The sequence below is a fragment of the Nipponia nippon genome, unplaced genomic scaffold (assembly GCF_047370975.1).
Source record: "Nipponia nippon isolate SJK-2023a ecotype South Korea unplaced genomic scaffold, ASM4737097v1 scaffold_6, whole genome shotgun sequence".
Taxonomy (NCBI): Eukaryota; Metazoa; Chordata; class Aves; order Pelecaniformes; family Threskiornithidae; genus Nipponia; species Nipponia nippon.
The window spans coordinates 58,091,952-58,114,016 of NW_028262380.1; the positions used below are offsets into that span (position 1 = coordinate 58,091,952).

At 38.1% G+C, this 22,065-nt stretch overlaps 1 protein-coding gene across 1 annotated transcript in view; it reads right to left on the bottom strand.

The window, feature by feature from the left end:
- COL25A1 (collagen type XXV alpha 1 chain) overlaps positions 1 to 22,065 on the bottom strand; it is a 328,598-nt gene that overhangs the window by 44,156 nt on the left and 262,377 nt on the right. The window contains exons 15-18 of the mRNA XM_087737719.1: positions 20,852 to 20,896; positions 15,870 to 15,902; positions 15,670 to 15,705; positions 11,656 to 11,700 (exon numbers count right to left, since the gene is read on the bottom strand). Coding sequence (XP_087593845.1) covers positions 11,656 to 11,700; positions 15,670 to 15,705; positions 15,870 to 15,902; positions 20,852 to 20,896 — 159 coding nt within the window. The remainder of the gene's footprint in view (positions 1 to 11,655; positions 11,701 to 15,669; positions 15,706 to 15,869; positions 15,903 to 20,851; positions 20,897 to 22,065) is intronic.

Genomic DNA, 22,065 nt, shown 5'->3' on the forward strand with positions numbered 1-22,065 from the left:
AGCAGCATTAAGCAGAGGAGTAAGGACATATTTTATTACCTATCTCCATGCCTGAAGGGGGATAACGGAAGATTAATAAGCCATATGTTTTCCTTCACAAAATCTCCTGAACAAGGTTTCCTGCTATTTAATCTTGCATTTTTTTCACTTAAATTTGAATCAAGAAGATGTAGCCACAAGCTATTGTAAATTTTAAAGTCAGTAGTATAACCAAATTAATATTTATTTATTAGCCTTTTAACAATATCCCTGAACTTAATGACCAAAAATTACCCATCAAATGCCTCTTTAAATAGCTAAAAGACAGATGTGCCATAGTCCTGTATTGATATAATTACTGACAACATGTAGAGACAGTGAATATAAGCAGTTGGATAATATTTCTCTTCACCTCTTTGCCTCCATAGAAATACAGGTATCCTGCACGGGGCAAGCAAATTAGGATGTGTTCTTGCACATTCATCTGTGCTCTCATCAGCAATCCATCATTAACAGTTCAAAGCAAAAAAGGTCTCCAGCAAACCTATAACTAGAGAAATCTTTCCTGTGGCTATATCGAGGGCCATAGCAAGCTCTCAGTGACCTCCATCTATATTATCAAAAGGTACAACTAAATAATGAGTTTTCTCAAATGGAGTTCAAGCTGGCCATGGTTCAGAATATGACAACAAAGTAATAAACTAAGGCAACATGTCACAGAGAAGCTTTTTTTTTTTTTGCTGTCACAGGGAAATAACCTTACAGTTTATGTAAGTCTTTCTATCAGTGCACATCAGCAAGAATAACATAAGGTTGTCATTGCAGATGGAAGCAATTTAATGTCAGTAAATGAAGAACAATGCAGCTTCAATCATTTATTTCAGAATGAGAAGACACTCAATAGACCCAGATTATTTTAATACTGACTTTACCAGGGCTAACTTCTGGGCCAGCTAATTATGACTTCAGGCAGAAGAAACATGCAGTGGCTACATGATTCGGTCTTTTCAGTGGTAAGTCTTAGAAGTGTCATTCGGAGGTTGATGCACATCTTTTGAGTCAAATTGTTGCGCTTTGCTCAGGACTATACCAGTTGCATACCATGAGAAAACTTCTGGCCAAAGTCCCAAAAGAAGTCCCACCTTCCCCCAAAATCTCTAAAGAGACAAGAAAAAGGTGCTTCACAATAGCTAGTGGAATTGATAATGGAAGAAGCTGGGGTCTTAATTAGCATAAGTAGAATACAGATCTCATATGACACAGAGCTTTAAAACATTATCAAATGTAGAGTGGAAGAAGTGGTGTGTCAGTAGAGACTAGGAACTGACTGGCTGAGTAGCAGCTCTGCTGAGAAAGACGTGGTGGCTATGGTGGATGCCAAGTTGAACGTGATCCAACAGTGTATTGTTATCACACATGAAACAAACTGCAGTAGTTAAGACCTGGCTACGTTAAGAAAAACATGCAACTCTCCCTCTATCTAGTGCTAGCGAGGCTAAGTAGATTAAAAGACAGATCTGATTTGCCATCTGAACTAAGCTTCTAAGTAAAAAGACAACACGTTTGAATGATTTGAAACTAAGCCGTGTCCCCTTTAATATTGCAAATCTCTTGAGCATAACCACAGCATAAGGCATTATGCTTTATGCATCTTAAAAGCTCATTGGGTATACTTCTGCACCATTCAGAGTTAGTGGAGGTAACAACTGTATCTGCCAGGTTTGTCTCTGGCATTTCTGTCTCAGTTACTCAGAAAAGAAATATTTACATGAGAAGCAATTCCTTGTACCTATTGTATCCTACAATTATATTCTGCAAATATTGCTGGCTTCCTGCTTTATAGGCTTTTTCCTTTAGGCTACTCAGATAGCAAAAAAAGAAAGGAGAATCTATCAAAATTAGCACTGCCAATGATGTGTGAAATGTAAAGAAAACAGTTCCTCTCAGTAAGGCACACTGATGTCCCTGTTATGCAAAGGCAAGGGAGAGACAATTCTGATTAGTCCATCACACAAACATGATGCCAGAGCCATAGAGGAACGCAGTTAGGAAATCAAGGACTAAGGGGTTTAGTTTTTGTTTTAAATATATGACATCTATGATTTAGCTGGCACATAGCTGCGGGAAAGCAAGAATACAGGTTTGCTCGGGACTGCACTTTGATTTGACAACGTTGTAGCTCTTCGATTCACTGAAGCATCTCCTGATCTTAAGTCTCTTGCTGAAGTGAGATCAGAATTTTTTTCCAAACTACCGTGAAATGCTGAGAGGAACACAAGGAACCAGAGTAACCAAGATTTATAATACTTTTCTAAACGTCTCACTACAGCTTCTTACAATAAAAACAAAGTTTTATCTAGCAAGAATCTACCACAAGCTGCTTTGTCTGCTACAGCTGGGGCAGGGAACACAAAATCTGGAAAGAGGAGTTAACAGGTAGGTTTTGAAAGAAGAATAAGGAACTCCCCCCTTTGAAATACTGTTTGGCAGCTGTAATGAAAGCCATCAGCAAATGATGACTCTTAGTTTAACCCTTTAGCACAGCTATGAAATCACTGCTTAGAAACCATTACACAGGAAGTCAACAAGATAAATTCCAGCATTCGAACTTCATCTGCTGTTAGGGTTTGGAGCAATTTGTTTCACATGACACAGGCAACTTGGTAATAAAAAAAAAAAAAAAATCAACAAGCTTGTGAATTGCTTCCAGTTTACAGGATTGATTTGTTATCTTTTTAAGAATAATTTTTAATGGCTTGATATGTTAATATTTTAAGAAACTAAGAGACTACCTCTATGCGTGCTCATTTTCACCCTCACATGTTTGTCAACTGTGGAGATACTAGTGGGTCAGACAGCAAATGATATACTATTATTCACAAACCTTGTTAATGTTCATTTTCACCTCTTATAATAAAATCTTTGAAACAGAAAAGGGCCCTGTAATGGCATGCTGTATGCCTAGCAAAATGTGAGCTCTATCGGAATTTCATAGTAAAAAAGCCATCTTGTAATTTACTTCAGAGGATAGTCAAATTTTTATGAGGATTATTACCTAGACATATTCATAACTGGTTTCCATGATGATCAAAGCTTTTATGGGCTGAGGCAGAGGCTAGCTTTGATATCAGAGGTTAACCCTAAGACACACTGTTCACTGTCACTGTCTTCTTTTAACTTTTATAGAACCTGTAATTGGCTAAAACTTGGACTTCCACTTAAAAAAGCGCAACAGTTGAAATCCCATTTGCAATGCTAATTACTGTTTTAAACACTGCTGATTTGGTAAACGTTTATTAACAATGTAGTTCTAATACTGTACTCAGTTTGAATTAGCCTTCATTGCACAGCTGAGACACACAGCAATACAATTATTTGAAACTTGGTTCTCACAGACAAGCCTAGTCCACTTGCAGTGCCTGAAATACACAGCTCTATGCTGATACAAGCAATCAGTAGAGAAGAGCAGTTGTTGGATACATGGTTTTCCACAGAAGGCTCTTCCTTCTATAATTATTCTTCTGATGAATAAAACACACATTTTCCCATCCGGATCAATGTTTGCCTGAAAGAAAACCTGTGCTGCAGAAAAGTGCCCAAACCATCAACTTTTCTATAACAACGAAATAAATTCACTTCCACTTCTGAAATTACAGAATTATCCTACTTTGGTAAATAAAAATATTTGAACTTACTAATAAAATATTTTATTGTTGATAAAGCCATAAAACACACAAGCCAGTTATTCCCTTTACAGATATAAACTCTGCAAGAGCTCTTAAAAATTTTTTTTATTTTACATTCTCATGGCCACCTTACTATTTTCCTTCTACATGAGATTACTGCATTATTTTCTCTCTGTTATAGAAATGAGACTAGACCAACTTTTAGACCATGAATTTGCAAGGAATACTGTCATTTCAGTCCTTACCCTTATCTAGTGCTATGCACTGGAACTAGCCAGAGGAGTTTAAATGTCAAACTCTCACCTTTCTTACATAGTTCGTTGGTCTTGAAATGTTTCATTCAGTGTCTGCCCCAGTGCTGAGACCACGGCAGCTCCACACGTCCAGGGCTGACTGCCAGGTCTGCCACCGAGCCAGGACATGCGCACCTTTCCCTGGCATTCACTTGCAAGTCCGAATGTGCCAAGGCCAGGACTCCCGCATGTGCGCCTCTGGATGGCAAACCACGTCAAAGCATCCAGAATTTCTGTGGAGGATTCTGGTAATGTGGGTCCACGCCACAGTTCCCAAACATGGAAAACCTAGCCACATGGGCTGGAGGAGAACCCTAACATGCTCCAACACGCAACTTGGGGGCAGGCTCAGAGCTCCCAACTCCTGCCTGTATGTCTAGTTGTTCTCCAAGCGCTGCCCACGTCTGGCATGGGGCAGCCTGCAAAATCCTCAAAAGCCACAGACCCTGGGAAAGCCTGAAGTGTCCTTTCTGGCAAGCACTGACATGGAAGGGTCCTCATTTTAATCACTTCAAGAGACCAAGGTGTGTTTGTCTTAAATGTTACCCCGACTCATAGGCATATTTAAAACAAAACCAGTATGATGCCCTTTCCTTGCCTAATGCTACTGAAAGAATCCTGCAAAGCTGGAGATATATAGAACAAGAGCTAGCAAAAAAACCCCAAAACCCACATGCAAGGCAATTCAGAGAACAGCTATGAAGTTACAATAAATTGGATTTGGTTCACTGGTGCCTGTGTTGATTTTCCAGAAATTGCCATCTCCTGCCCTCAGACTTTGTTTCCGAGATTGCTATCTAACCAAAATACTGCAACTTTTCCACTCTGGAGAGGAGCGAGGGCCAAATTCTCAGGAGTCTAGAACAGAGCAGTCCGTTGCATTTGATGAAGCTGTACTGCTCGCGCCCTGCCTGCATCTGCAGCACTCAGTTCCAGTGAAGTGATTTCTCAGAAACTCAGCTGGCCTTAGACTATACAAGTCAGAGAGAATGGCACCTTATACTTTCGCACTGTGAAGGGCATTAAAAGGACTTTATATATAGCCTGATGTCCATGGGAATTTTGCTCTTGGGAGGACTACAGTATTCAGCTCATAAGAAGGAAATGAGCAAGGTAAAAGGAAATCTGATAAAAAAAACCTACCCCCATTTTATAAGGTCTTTGTTAAGGCTTTTCATACCAGTTCAGAATTGGCTCCAGAAATGGCCAGTTAAAACAGGCTGTCTGCCTCACTCATTGCATTTGAAACAATATCTTTACCCCCTAATCAGTCTCTAAACTTAGAAAAACGATTCTGGTTTAGAATTTCCAAATGCATGTTTAGCCTTTATGATTCTTTTAGAATTAAAGTAGTAAAACGTACTACCTTACAACCTGGCTAAAGCCCTGAAGCTTCACAACTAGCCCTACTTTGTATGACATTTATTGCCTTTTAGTGAGCCTAATTTTTTCATCACTTTTAAGTTCTCTCTGCTTAGAAGGTATGCTGCTTTGGAAGAGTGCTAACAGAACCAGTAATAATTCTGATTAATTCTGCATGCATTAGTCATATCAAGGACTTTTTACTTCAGGGCTAATTATAATTCAAGTCAGCATAGCACCTACTTTTGAGGATTAGAATAAAACCAACTTGTAATGAGTGCCTCGTTTTTAATTCTTTGCAATGACTGAACTATTAAATTATTAAGAGTCTGGCCCAAAATTGCTTCCTTCAGAAAACAGATGACAAATCTAAGGAATTTTTGTTGCTACTCTGAAAGATAAAGAACTTTATTGCATGCACTCATTTCTGACCATCTAAAATTGTGTATTTGAGGCACAGAAATACTTTCAGATTACTGATGTCAAGTCTTCTTTGTGGATGACAAAATACTTGATTTCTGAATTCAACAGAATATTGGACTCTCAGATTATTCAATTGTGTTCAAAATTTGGATTTGGATTGATTTTTATTTTTTATAAAGAAAAATTATACTATGCTATAAAACAGATGCTGTGAAATATATCCTTATAAGCTCAGTCTTCCAACTAGTAATAGCTTTAAAGGAAACAACGTCCTGTGTTTCAGTTACTTCTGTTTTAGCCTTTTCCAGGAAAGAAAATTAGACCTTTCATGATCTGAATGATAGAGTTTCTGATGGATAAATAAGAACTGCATATATCTCAAAGAATGCCCCAGTAAACACTCCTAACACGTGCATACCATCCAACGTTAATGATGATTTCATTTTCTGGCCTTGATTCTCAAAATTAAGTCTAGGAAATTACATGTCTACCCTATGCAAATGATTACTGCCATAGCATATGGAAACCAGACAGCTAGGAATGAATGAACAAGGCTAGATATCTAACTACATACATGCAGATATATGTTTATATATAATCTTCCACTCTGGAAACTGAATATTGAAAATTAGTTGCACAGTTGTGTAATTTTTTTTATTTTATCTTTTTTACCTACCCATGCATAGAGCTACTTCTGAAAACTAGCCCTCCAAATGCAGGTACTAAGTCCCGTTTTTTTAGATCGGTTCCCATTGTCACCCAGAACATGCATCATTATAATCTACTTTTCAGTATTTGACCTATACTACATTGCACATTTTCCTCTACTCAGACAGATGACCCACTCTTTAGAACACTCTATGTGGGTGATGAAAGGTTGGAAATTAGTTCACACTTGAATATTTCAAAATATATATCAGCTAAGGCAAGTGCATATCAGGGAGAAACCTAAGTTACCATAAAGCAGGGTTTGAAGCTGAATTCCCACAATTTTCAATTGCTGCAATTAACATGTTCTGCACATCTCTATATCCAAGATTTGGAGATGCCTGTCACAAGGTCAGCGGGTCCCTTCCAGCTCCCAAAGTCAGGTTAGAAAGAGTTCCGAGTATGGTGACCTATAGGATAAAGATGAACTGAAGCCTGGGCAAGAATACGAGAGTCCTGCAAAAAAACGGAAAGAGAGAGATATAGGCCCTGTAGTTTTCTTGGTAACAGTCACTAACAAGGAAGAAAACCAGGAAGAAGAATGGAAATATGGAAAAGGAAAAATGCTTTAGGAAAATGTGCTTAGCCTTCCTAGGAACTCCTGGGGCAAAAGGGGAGTTTGAAGAACTTTCCTGTAGGTGGTGAAGGTCGTTGACTCCAAAATGAAATGCTTGGAACTACCATTTACTTGAGATTTCTTTTCATTTTGCTATCAGATGACAAGAGCAACATCTAAACACGTGAGCTTCAACAACAGTCGCTCTCTTTTCTAAAAGAGTTTAAATAGGAGACTAGCTTCTATGCATCCAGCTTGAAAAATCTGCCTCTCATTTTCTCGGAAAGTTTTCTTCTGTAAAAGAACTCACTGGATGAAAGCTCTTCTAGAGCTAAAAAAAATAAATTCTGTGGAGCAGCATTTTTTCAGTCTTTGCATGGAATTAGGAAAGTGACAGGATAAGATCTTTGAGTATGAACAGGAAAAAAAGAAATTTAACTACAGAACAGATGAAAATAGAACTGCTTTTGCTTTCATAAAAAGAAAAAGAAAAGAAAACCAACATGATTCAAATTCCCATATCCTTATCCAGGTTCTTCTGAAACCTTGCTCAGGCACAATCCCAGGGAAGTCAAAAGTAATTGTATAAAAAGATACAAGATCCTGCATACTGGCAAGTCTATTGAGTCAGCCAGTTCCACTGGATTTGAAAACACAGAAAACTTTCCCTACCTTCCAAAAGCAGAAGGGCTAAGCAGCCTTTCTTTTCTCGTGCCAAATCATTCAACAGAGGTTTTCTTGAACACGGTAGAATAAAAACTTAGTTGCACTCACAAGCTTTGTTTCGGTATTTGTTTTAAAAACAGAGAGAGAAATGCCAGAAATGCTAAAGAAAAGCCAGATCCTGCATACAGTGCTGCTACTGAGAAGAGGCTTGTGTTCTATGAAGGCTTCCCACTGCAGTGATGAAGTTGAGGACTGTACTGCCCAAATGCCAGAAAACACAACACAGTGAATTTGAGAGACGTCTGACATTACAATGAATAAGGATATGCATGATTTCCATTACAGTAAGTGAGTGCTGCTTTGTACATATCATCCCATAAAAGTTATGAGATAAAACAGATATATGAAGTTTGTGTTTCACAGAAAGTATTCTGCGGCTGCTTGGCATCAGATGGGGGATATCAGAGCGATGAGTTAATAAACTGTGTTTAGGTGCCTTACTCGCTTCCCGAGTGACATGGTGGAACACATTCAGGGGCTCATTAAGTTTCCAGCCATTCCTAAACAGCAACAGGTGCTTGAGAAACGTTTCTCCAGCATGTCACAGACAGCTTCATCACTGTCTTGGAAATAACTGATTGCGCTTGTGTTTCCTCCATGGCACCAACTGACAATGAGGAGAGAATGAAAAAGAACAGGAAGAACTCCCAAAACATCCGCATGTGCATAGTGAATGGGTCTAGAAAAGTAAGTAGTAAAAGACCCTGCTGCATACTCTGAATTCAGATATGGTACTTGCTGGTCCGTCCAGTGTTGCTGTTCATTCAGAATCCAGTATCACATTCAACCAAGCTCTAACAGGTTCCCAGGACCATTAATTAATTAACTGAAATGTCACTACAAGAAGCTGAAACTTTGTCAGTGATTAGTATTTATTAATCCTTTAAATAGTTTGGCTACATGTTCAAGCATACTGGACTGGATGCCTTGGGAAGCTTCTTCAACCTTGAGAAGAAAGATGAGAGGTAGCTGGAAAGATATGGTCCACTGGCTGGCATGGCATTTATGTTTTCACAGGCTGGTTTAGCATTTGTAGAGTGCTATGTATGTGCGCAGTTACCTAAAACATTTCACAATGCAGCCTGCCACTGTGGAGAGATTCATTCACAAGAAAGTGAATTTGTAGTTCAACTAATAGATTTAAATTCCCTACACAATAGTTAAAAGATAAATATTTAGGACCAGAAGAACTACACCCAAGAGTTTCCTATGTGTAGAATATCCCTGTATCTTGATCTTCTTTTCTTTATGTGGAAGTACTAGAAGATACTAAAGGAAATTCTTTCAAAATTAGGCAACATGGAGTCTTCTCTTGCCTCCTTCTCACCTCTCTCAAAGACGCCTGTACCTACCAGTCCATCAACATCCAACAATTCCAAAGCTTTTTAGAACATAAAAGTTCTGTAAACATGATCCTCAGACAACTAGTTTGTTCATTTGAAATCACCTGTGTGATCTGAGTTACTGCATATCAAATGGATATGAACTTTTGCTATTTATTTATCTAATTTTCAAAATATATTGTCCCCATTCCTTGACTACTTGGCTGGTTGAACACAGGTTTAAGCTATATCCATTCATCTACAGGAATTAGTGCACTTCAAATGCCCCTGCCACCTAGGGCTAACCTTTCAAACCTGCTTGGGAAATGTGTTTTACCAATAACTTGGGGCAAAAGCCAAAAGACAAATAGAGTGTGTTAATTTCTAGAACATCATAGGAAGCCACAAATTTGGAGGACATTCTGTAATTCCAATTGTATGACTGAAGAAAGAACAAAAAGTGCAGTGAGAACCCTAAAGGTTTTTAGAAACACAGAATCATAGAATTGTTTAGTTCAGAAAAGACCTTTAAGATCATCAAGTCCAACCATTAACCTCTCACTGCCAAGTCCACCGCTAAACCATGTCCCTAAGCACCACATCTACCCGTCTTTTAAATACCTCTAGGGATGGGGACTCAACCACTTCCCTGGGCAGCCTGTGCCAGTGCCTGACTACCCTTTCACTGAAGAAGTTTTCCTAGTATCCAACCTAAACCTCCCCTGGTGCAACTTGAGGCTGTTTCATCTTGTCCTATCACTTGTTACTTGTGAGAAGAGATCAACACCCACCTCACTACAATCTCCTTTCTTTCTCCTTTCTTTCCCCTTTTTTCTCTTTGTTCTCTGCTTTGTTGTAGAGAGTGATAAGGTCTCCCCTCAGCCTCCTCTTCTCCAAACTAAACAACCCCAGTTCCCTCAGCCACTCCTCATAAGACTTGTGCTCTAGACCTACACCAGCTTCGTTGCCCTTCTCTGGACACACTCCAGCACCTCAATGTCCTTCTTGTAGTGAGGGGCTCAAAACTGATATTTGACCAAATTATTCCATTTTATTCTGCAGGCAACTGTACTGTACCACTGTATCCACTGAATTCTGAAACAAATTTTCACTGGGCAAAACTTCCACACTTCATCCATTTTTCACTTCACATTTTGCCTTTCAGGTGAATCTGAAAGCTGCCCTTCTCAGCCATTCTTACCAACAACAAATAAAGCTTAACAGCAATAATTTTCCCAGAGCAGAGACTCAGATTTAGACTTTTTTATTTACTTGCTAATGATATGCATGGACATGCATGATCTGCATGAACATGGAATCTCCAAAGACCAGCCGTAACTGCAGCTGGTTTTGGCAAGTACCCCCAGGACGCTGGCACTGACCAACTGAGCTACCTCTTTGCTCACTATTAAAGCAAACAGAATAGGGATTGCTGTCAAAGTTCCTTATAAAAATACAGTTCCATCACTTGAAGGACTCTGCTCCTACATGATCTTCACTAGTCAATACAGGGTTCATTCTCGCAGAAAATGAACAACCTCCCTGGGAACTATATTTTCAGGTATTACAACATACAAACTTTAATATGCACGTTCAAGTCTTCCCATAATTCACTAGAAACACAGAAGGGACATTATGCTTGAATGCTGTGGCAATTCACAGGTCCCTTGAGAAACCCACTGCAAATGTTACATTCCATGAGATAAATCCTGAATCCTACCAAAATGGACAAGAGTTTGGCCTCTGGCTTATCCCCCTTGTTATTGGAGAAATGATAGAAACTATCTCATGAGGTATGCACAGGCCCATGCTGGAATGCAAAGAAAAAGTTTCAAAGAGATTTTGTTCTCTGAAAGAATAGTCTTTGCCACGAAGGAGAAGCAACCACTCTAATCTGCACTCACTCAGGGTATGTGAATCCACTCAGTTTGTGCAGCATTATACAGTCACAGCTCAGTGCAAGTGTCTGCAACTCCCAGTGCAACCACTTATGCTAGAACTAAACCAACCACATGTCTTTTGTATCAACTTACCTAAAGATCCCAGACAAACCGGAAGCCAGGGACTAAACCAGGTATTAGGTCAGGGGCTGTAGCTAATACTGAATAGAATCTTATTAAAACATTTTGACTTGTCAGTGGAAATCACTGCTGTGTAATGGAGCACAGAGCATTTTTGTCAATACAGCCAGTACTCCACAGCCTGTGTATAATTAATGCAGTTCTCCGCTGGAGGCTTGGTACATTCGGTAGGCTATTGCTATTGGAAAGCACCCATTGAAGTGTAAACCAAGTAAAACTTTGATGACCAAGCCTCTTCCATTAAATAGAAATATAAACAACTACTATATTACATTTTTTTAAAAGGGCTAGAATGCAATGTTCTACTTCACATTTTAATGTAAGATGTACTGTTTGCTTACTCATAGACATTTAACCAATTTCCCATGTGAAACCTTTCTGTGACAATCCCCAGTTTAATACCAGAGACTCGGAAGAGGATATAGCACAAGCACAGTAAGTCCGTTTTAGCCACATTCTTGCAGTCCCCCCCTGCTTTGTGGTGTCCCCCCAGTTCATCAGAGACTACAGTTTATTTACCTTTATCCCAGGGAGTCCAGGAAGCCCAGGAAGACCTGGTTCACCCTATACAGGAAAATTACATAATATTACAGACATTATTCAGTTATGGTCACTGTCCAGTGAACACCTCTGTATATTCTGCAGCAAGATAAAAGAGCATAGATGACCGCTAGTCAGTTCAAGCAGGACTGATATTTTCAAAATGAGTGACTTAAAGGTACAATTAGTAAGAGTCATGTTAAGGACTTAAATTTCTTCTGGGAACCTTGGATGTGAAGATGACACCCAGGTAGAAAATCCATATCAGGAAAGCTAAAAATCAATTCACATTAGCCTTCACCAAAAGGGAAGAAAACAAGCAGCACTAGTTCATTTCACACACTGCCATTTCAGTTCCATACATACAACAGATGTTTAATTCTATTCCATTTTCAACTCTCAGTTAGATATTGTGCTGTGTGACTGTCTGATTTAGCTACAAAGCAATTCAGAAGAGCTTGGTTTAAATTGTGCAATTCAAGCAGGACTGCCTAATTATAACTGGGCTGTCATTTTTATAGAGCTATCCGTAGTATCGTTTCAGTGCTTGCTATTTATCTGTGAATACACATGGTATCGTGAAGGATAGTGGGAATTTAACCTTCTATTGCTTTACCCAGAAATGCCTTGCTTCTTTAAAATTGCAATAAAAAGACCTATAGTGCTGCGTTTGCAAGGTTAATTTTGCAACAGGAATTGAAAACTGAATATATTAATTTTGAAATGAAGTTGATATTAGTCTAAGACAAGAATGACGACGTTCGCACAAATGGTCATTTTGAGATATTAGCTAAATGGAAAGATGTTGTCTAGGGAAATAAAAATGATGAACAGAAAAAAAAAGAGCAATAACATGTGAAGAAAACATTATTTTAAAGGCTGGAGATTTTATTTTAATACATAGATGGATTCAAACCAGCACCCTGGATCTGAATGTTCCCTGAACTTTCTGGAAGCTCAGGTCTGAATTCTGAAGCCAACTTTTACCTTTATAATGAGTTGAACTGTATTCCAGATTTTATACACTCCTGAGCTTTACAGAAATCCAGATTTCAACTCTGTGGTTTGGGCTGATTCATACAGATTGTGCTATTAAAATATTTTCTATATGTGTATATACATACACACTTACATACATTCATACACTCACATGTACACGTGTATAGATACACAAACATAAACACACATATAGATAATATAGATGCTCATCAGACTACAGTACCCAAATACACTTTGAGGCAATAGTATTAAATAGACTTGAAGCGTTAATAACAAAATTACTTTCTGCCACAAACTGAAAAACACAATAGAGGGTCTGCAAATCGCTTTACCAAATGGAGTGATTTTTAAATGTTATAGAAGGAACTGATAACAGCTTCTTTGTGCATTTCAGTTACTCGAAAATTTTAACTGTTCACATTGCCTAAAAGCACAGGAAAGATTCCAGTCTCAAAATATTAACTATAAAATGAGATGAAAGAGTAGAGGCTAGGATACCATTTTCAATAGACACTACTATTTCTTGGTAAGTTGCCAAACATTTTCTAAAGCTTAAGATGGGTTATCACTCTTGCAAAAGAATAATCATTTTAAAGGCCTCCATTACATTCATTCCTGACAAAATGCTAGCTCCAAAACCCTACTCCTCTCTCTTTTGGTGTCTTACCTGCATAGCCATACATACCACGCTGCTACCGTGACCTTTTCTCATCTAATTGTGGAAGCACTAAACTTCACTTCTAAGCACAGTATTTGAATAATTATAACTGATAATCTATTAGTATTGCTGCAGTAGATCACTGTTTAGTCTTGAGACAGAGCTAACCCCAACAGACCCACACATAACAAGCAGAAAGGATCCAGCAAAGCCAGTTCAGAGTCACAGTAATCTAAACCAATTAAAATGCCCCTCAAAGATACACTAAACAATGTGAAACAGTGAAATCACTAATGCTTCGTTAGAATTAGTATTGTAGATGAATGCATAATATTTTCTTTTCTGGACCTTTCCTGATACAAAAGATCTGAGTATGATTTATGAGAAGAATGATTTTGAAAGAAACCAAGGCTGTATACTAACTCCACCTCATAATGCTAAGGTTGGCAGGGCAGGTTGTTCTATCACCTCTGCAATACATATGGCACACAACAGACTTGTCAGGCCGTTGAAATACCATCACATTTCATTTCATGTAAATATTCAGGTGGGCAGCTCTGTATTTATCTGTCCTTAGAAGACAGATAAGGAATAACTGGAAGAAGAGGAAGAAGTAAAATATAAGGAAGGAGGGAAGATACAGGAAGGAAATACGAATGGGTTACAGTAGGGGGAAAAGTATTGAGATGACATAGAGGGCAGAGATATGTCTCCAGTTGAAAAAAGGGTCCCCCACAACCTCTGGTGGGGTGAACGAGTCCCTGCTAAGCAGAGGCAGAACAGCAGACATGGGGCACCTGACTGGAGGAGGCTGGCTGGAGGCACTCTGAATAAAGGCGTTATGGGAGCTGCTGGTTCGGGCTAGGGACACAGGTGTGGCATATTGGAAGCTTGTGTTGTGAAGTGGAAAGAACACATTAAGCTCCCTTTGGTGTGAACAACAAGCTGAGACTATAGAAAGTCTGAATGGTGTATCTCTCACTTATCTATGTTACCTAAATGAGATCAAACCTGAGTGGCGGGGGACTGAGGTCCAAGAGCCTGCTGGAAAATCACTGCTAGTTTTGCCTCCATGGCAGCCAGCTAATGAGAGCATGAATCTCAACAGGCTCTTAAGTGCATTTTCTAGTTTATTACCCAAGCAAAGCATACACTGCAGAATGCACACACTGAATGATTCTGTGGATTAGATAGCTTTAAACTACTTTGATTACCTTTCCTAATTAAAACTGCATTTTCCTGAAGAACTGCATTTGCAACCACAAGAGTCTTTGTTTAGTCTGTTACAATTGATGACAGCTATAATTTCTCAAACAAGAAGACTTAACTTCTTATTTTATTTTATATTTATATGCGTTTTGGGGTTTTGCTTAGTCACCAAAAGACCTTGAGTATTAGAAAATGGTTGTACTGCCATTCACTATATAGAATTTTAGCTCTTGGCTGTCTGTCCGGAATACCTGCTAGCTCAACTGGCAGCTGGACTCTGCACTCCACTCTGGCAGCAGTGGGTAATTTTCAGTGTTACAAGAAACAAGAATGGTGCCAAAGGCTCCTGAGGGAAACCAAGTACTGCAAAGCAAAAATCTAGTTCCCTCATTGTCTCTTCTCTTTGCCCTTTCACCCGCTCTCCCAGCAGGACCTGCCTCCTACTCTCACGAAAGGCGGCTGAAGGCAAAAGATTCACTGTGTTTGATGTACTATGGATTCAAAGAGGAAATTCCCCAGCTTCAGAGGGCCTCATGCGGCAGAGTCATTACAGCTCCTGCTGGACCTTTACTTGCAAAAGCAGCCTCAGCTACGCAGCACCCAGGGGAATTTCTTCCCTGGAAGGAAGAACAGGGCAGCATTAGCTGGTCTATGTCCTTCCGAACATGCCGCACGCCTCTGACAGTTTGATTCCCCTTACAGGTACGTGGGAAAGGCTTTCTAGTCAATATTTATTTTCTTCCTAATGAGATGTAATAATGTACCATAGTCTGAAGGTTAATATTCAGTCAAACATGCAAGGTTAACTTGTGATCACTCAGGGGGCAGAGCCGTTCTTTGTTAGTCTCACCAGCTACAATTGGGTAAGCTTTCAATGTGCACTGTGGCTAGAAGAGGAGGTGGGTTATTCTAATATTGCTTTTCATGCTAATTAGTATCAACATTCCTGTGCTTTTTTAAAATACAAAATGATCATACACCAAACATGTACAGGCCTTGAGCTGATAAATGGTATTGCCTTAGGATCATCCTAATATGGGTAAGTTCCACCAGTAACATCTGTGTAACATCGTTTATCACAAAGCCAACAGAGAGGAAAAGGAAAACTGAACATTTCCAAGTAATACCTTTTGTCCAGGCCGTCCAGATTCACCGGGTTCACCCTAAAAGAAAAGAGATGAAAGACATGAAATCTGACAAAATGAGTTAAAAATAGAGCTGGGGAAAACCACAACATTAACAGTACCCAAAATGTCCGTGACACGACAAAGTAACACAGACCAACCGCCCCTCTTCTTCCTGTACAATTGCTTTAAAACTAAATTACCTTAATTCCTGCAGCAGAAGAACCAGGGTCACCCTGATAGAAAATCCATAAGAAATAATCACACTTATTACATATACAGTTTTTTCAGGAAACAGATATAACAAAACATGCAAGAGTATAGCAAGATTATATAGCAAAATAACTATATAGCAAGATTACTTGTTCTCTGTACTGCTACATAGGAATTTACCCAATGAATTAAATCAGTGTGATGTAGAAAAGGAACAGTATTGTTTTCAAGAACATGCAGAGAGATTTAGTTTCAGTCATTCAAACAGCGTAATAGTTAACCTCAAATTTCACAACTAATAATGTAGATGTAATAATTGCAGATTTTGTATAAATGTACTCCATAAAGCCAGAAGATGAGACATACTTTAATATCACTAAATTGCTGATATAGATCAAAAATAATTTACTGCCATTTACAAAGAATATGAGCAATCTTTTTGACCTAATTCTACAGATGGCAAGTGTCAGATCTCAACTGACAAATCTTTTTGTGCTAATGAAAGTTAGCCTTGAAAAAAAAACCTCAGTGACCTATGTGTTTATCCCCATCAGGACAGGTCATAGCTCTATTTCCATAGCTCTTCAGCATATTTAAACTGATAGTTTAATGCAGTTAAGTGTTATACTTTACAAGATGAGAGACCTATAGTAATTTATGTATTCAGAAAAGGTCCCTGTTCTGAGGAAACATCTAGCATTCAAAAAGGTTCATCTGTGTTTTTCTGGGTTGACTGGATTTGATAGGCAGTGATATGCACAAGGGCAGAGGATCGGTGAGTGACCTGGCCCAGGAAGCTTTTAGCTCCCAATTTTGTACAAATGTCACACGATCCTTAAAATTCTTGCATAGTCACTTTGCTGCATTTTTTTTCTTAAATGACACACCAAACAAAAATGAAAAAAACTAAATTAATGAAAAGTATGCTAATCAAACTACATGCTGTTGAAGATGGCTAGAGTGCTTATATTTGAAGAACTGTCTGTTATTCATTATCCAAAATAAATGTTGATTGAAAGTAACAGGATACTACACAGTAGCAACTTCAAGCTCCCCAACAGTCTGTTAGTGATTTACATAGGTATCATAGGAGCCAGTGCTGTAATCCACTTGGAAGATGTTTAAGCGGAGTATAAACATTTAATGTTCTTTGCATTACAATACAAACAGGGGATACCCATTCTTGATAGTTCGGTGAAGCTGGAGGAAGCGTTCTGTGAATGCCATAGTTTTAAAGTTGGTTTGGGTATGGGGTCTTTTTGGTAATAGTCTCATAAAATTAAATGGTACCAGATAACATGCTTACTGCTCTTTGAAGAACAGGAATAGGTTTCCTCTACATAGTTACTGCAGCTCACTCTTGTGTGAAGAAAAAGGAAAAATCAGTTTTATAAAGGGTTGATTCATGTCTGGAAACCTGAGCTGCCTCATTTTGATAGACATGCATGAGTGATACTGCTGATATCCTTTACAAGCATGTACAACTGCAAGGCCTCAAGGACTTTTTATAGCTATAAAGTGGCAAAGCAACTGGTATGAGACATTCACCAGTTAAACATTTTAAAGGATAATGACAGATATGGGGAAGATAAGACACAAAGTATTTAGAATCCACCTTCATGCAAGAATGAAAATTAATATGGCCTTAAAAAAAAAAATATATATATATGGTACAGCATGTTCTCAGTTCTCTGATGAGTCAGACAGTTTGAAAATGAAGAAACTTTAGCAGGGGAACATGCACATAGAAGGAGGATACTTGGTAGTTTCTAGGGACCAAAGCTGCAGTAGAAGAGTGGAAGCAAGAACTCTAGTCTGGCATTGACACTGTCTTCAAAGTAGAACAATTCAACAAAGACGGTTTCTTTCTTAAGTCACAGGTTCAAGCAGTCGGCACCCAAGTCCATATTTCTGAGAACCGCTAGGTACAGCAGTTCAGGAAACAAAGCTACATTAGTTGGACAAACAGGAACCTATTCCTAAACCAAGTCTGAAACTGTTGTCACCTGATCTCTCTCTCTCTCACCATATAAATCAAAATTTAGTATTTATCTCACAGAAACATTATTTAAGCTTTTAAATAAATGTTTTAAAGTTTTGTGAACTATGAATTAAATCTCTTAAGCATATGTGTAGCATTATGATCTAGTGCAATGGTCTCTGCGTTTATTTACATAAAATTAACTGCTTCTTTACTGAGCAGGAAGGGTTTGTACAGGTATGTGGTTGAACACCTGCGAACTGAATGGATACTAGCCTTATCTCATCTCTGAGCAATACATCCAGCAGCTCTCTTAAAAAAAGGTGTTAAAAACTGAGCCTTAATAAGTCTTATGCTCCTCCCCACAAGCGTTCAGCTGGCAAAAACTTTCAGTACTCGTCTGGTAGTGAAGTTCCAAAACGTAACACATGCCCCAAACTTTTCAGAGCTACCCAAGTACAAGGCACAGGTTGTGTAGTAGGGAAAAACTGTAACAGAAGATATGTGTAAGCATAATGCATCAATAAGGCTGGCTGTGAAATTAGCTGGAACTCGATTTCATCTGTTTCTTTTGAGACAATAGACATAGTTTTTTGTGTTAATCTCCTGCCCAATAGAAAGCACCCAGTGGAAAACATAGAAGGAATGCTATTGAGCTACTTTGAAACCCTGCAAAATAGCAGGGTTTATAGTCAAGGTAAGTTTAACTGCCTCCTCAAGATGATCATGACACCAGTAGAGAAAGTGCAGACACAAACCAGAAAAAAATACAAAGTAAAAAATACAGAAAAAAAGTCAAGGCTACTTTGTGAATATGTTAATTAGCTGTGGCTGTAATAGTCATTCTGATTTCCCCTAACACTTATATGTTTAGCAATTGCTGGGCAAATCCATGCTGGAATTATACATAATGGTCATAACAGCAAAAATGTCCCCCTATGCTGAAGAGTAGGAAAGAACACAATCCTTGTTAAGTAGTACAAATGTAATGTAATGACACAAGTTTAATGCTCACTCTTAAATTATCTGTAAAAGAACCACCCTCCTAAGCTCCCTACCAAGTGCTGTTTGCAGAGATGTCTATCAGAAACTTTAAACTGCAGCTCTCCTATAAGATCTGGATCTTTTTTTCTGGGTGGCAGATTGTCTTGCAGGCAATGAAAATCAAGGAAAAATAATGAGTCAACTAAGTCACAGTTTTGATCACTCTGTTGTAAAAATTCATGCAGTGGATTCTAGCTTGTTACAGTTAAAGCAATGCACTCCATACAAACAGCATATATTCCCATGTCACCACCCCACATCTGAAACTTATATGAAACCTGGAAGAGACGTGAGACTTCTGTATTAAAAAGTTGAACAAATTTATTGAAATTTCTTCAGATACAGCAATATAAGAAGTCTCCTGATGACCTACACTTTCCAGAAGTTGATCCCAGCTAGACTGCCAAACTGTTGAAAGCTCACACAGAAATATTTAAAACATTATACTTGGAAAGAAAGGATTTCCCACTGAAAGAGGGAGAGAACTTCTTTCTTTAAACAAGATCCCAAGCAGGGCGTTGTACACACTGCAGACCACAGTGCAGTATGAGCATTCTAGTGGATGCAAACTTGCTCTAACAGTTGATAAAGCAGAGAAGTAAAAGTGAAGCTGCACTAGGCTTACCAGAGGTGATATTAACTTCCCGTTTACTTGTTGCAGGACTATTTATCTGAACAACAATCTCATACTTGCTAAGAGATTATATTCTTGAATCACATAAAAGTGGATCAAGATGATGCTACTGGCATACATTGCATAAATAACTAAATAAGCTTCTTAAGACTTTCATCTGGGTTAATAAGCATGACTGCAGATGAAGTATTATTTAAATGAACTCTGGGAATAAAATAACTTGACTATTCTTAAACCTAATGGCTATTTTTAACTGCTGATTTTACAATATGCCCCATAAAATCCTTGTGTTCTTGAAAGCATAGCTTTACTGTATCCAGATGATAGGACCTGAGAGATTTGCATGCATTCCTTACCACCTTGATAAATCCATGATAAATTTCTCCTTACATTAAACTGATGTGAGTTAGTTAAGCAATTAGACATATAGAGGTATAAGAAGAAATTTTAATGCTTCTGCCCAAGTGCAGTCACTAAAATGAATGTTTTTAAAAGCATATGAGTTCCAAAGCAATGGCCAGAAGAGATCATTATGACTGACCCTCCTTCCTGGGCAACACAGACTTTGCTCTGACTGCTAAAGACTATGACTTGTGTAAGTAAAGCACATTTAAAAACTCAAGTTAATTTTTTTTTGCAGTGATACAGCATGAGTTTCACATAAAATAAATTAAAACTAAGTAAAATGAAATTTTGACAATGTCTACTCTTTAGTGACTTTAGTGACTTCCACGACATGTTGGTACTTTGCAACAATGAACTGACAAGGTATTAAGTGAGGTTATTGCTGATGTCATCTGGCAAAAAGATTAAAAATGTAGTTTGTATCTTCAACTCTCAATTGTCCAGCTGGCAATTTGGGGGGAAGTTACCTATCACAATACCATCCATATTTTTTGTCCCATATTGGTTTGGTCCCTCTCTTTGAGGGCAATAGAGAAGGGGAAACATAAAAGGATATATCAGAAATGGCTATAACTCAGCAGACCTAGTTCCAACAGTCTGGCAGGTTATGACCAAAGTTTCTGTATGATGTAATTTTCAGGAAAGAGTACTGCTAATTAGAGACATGCTGATGTATCTTGTATTAAAGCTGCTGTCGTATAAAGTCAGGAATTTTATGCTTAATTGGACAGAACAGTGACATTTTTCTGCTGTTCATAAAAATGAACTCAGTCAAATCACTCAGCATCTTTAAAAAAAAAAGGGTTTAAAATGCATTTTTTTTTAATCAAATTATTATTTTCATTAGCTGGTTATACTGTAAGCATGCCTAAAGCACGCATTTTCTTCTCTACTAATAAGTACTGTACCTTTTCTCCTGTGTCACCCTTTGGTCCATTTTCTCCAGCATCACCCTATAATTAAAATACATATTATATTTTAATGATTTTATGTAGGCACACAGCATGCAGAGAAGAGTCAGGATTCCAACATGATTAGCAAGCTAATTTTGTTAATCAGGTAGTCAATGTCTCTATGACATGGTCAGGAAGCATGGTTTATATAGCTGCTATGTTTTATACAGTCTTCACTATAACTGTAATCCCTTTCACAGCTCCTCAAAAAAGCCCACAAACTATCAAATAACTATCTTCCTGTCTGTATAGTCTACAGACTTCCCCAGTTCACCGTGGTTTAGCAAAGAAGGAATGATTTCATGATGATTCAGCATTTTAAATTACCAGTACATATGTTTTTTTCCAACACAGAGACATTCACCTAAATGCATCTAATCAAATTCAGGTGACAGTTACACAATTCCAATACTTTTTATTAGGATTCTCAAGTAATTTGTGGCATATACTCTCTGAGTCTGAAGTCCGTCATGAATGATTCACAAACTAGAAAAACTTCAATGAATTCCACTCCTCCAAGGAGCCACCAAAATGATTGTTATCACTACATAAATTCTATGTGTTGTTTATTGTTAAAAAAGTTATGTTCAGATAACACTTTTTCATGGTTGGGTAGACATTTTCTACTTTAAAGAACAACTTTGTAAAGAAACATTTCAAAAGATTTATCTATAAAAAGACCCAACTTCCATTTATAGTTATATAGCCATATAATAAGTCCAGACTACACCAAAAAGTCTTCCTTATATGTGAGACTATAGGCCAAAAATTTCTGTGGGACTTGAGGTTCCTGTAAAGTGCAAGAAATATTTAAAATGCCAAAAATATTGATAAATGTTGAGTCTAAGTAGGCGAAAAAACATTCTAGTAGGTCTCGGTCAGATAACCAGTAGTAGTATTCAAATAATATTTATTCAGTATCTGTCATATTGCTCTGAAAACCTTAATGTAAAATTCCATTCAGGGGACTTATTACAGAGACCATTTTGTATATCACAGTCACTGACATAATGGGAACTAGCTAGCAATCTACCAGCACTTTAATTAAGGGCTTGATGAAACATGGAAACACGAAACAGTAACTGTTAGGAATGTCATCCCAAGTTCATTTGACATAATACAGCATATTGAGGGTATTTATAATTACATTTTTTTGGAAAAGACAAAGG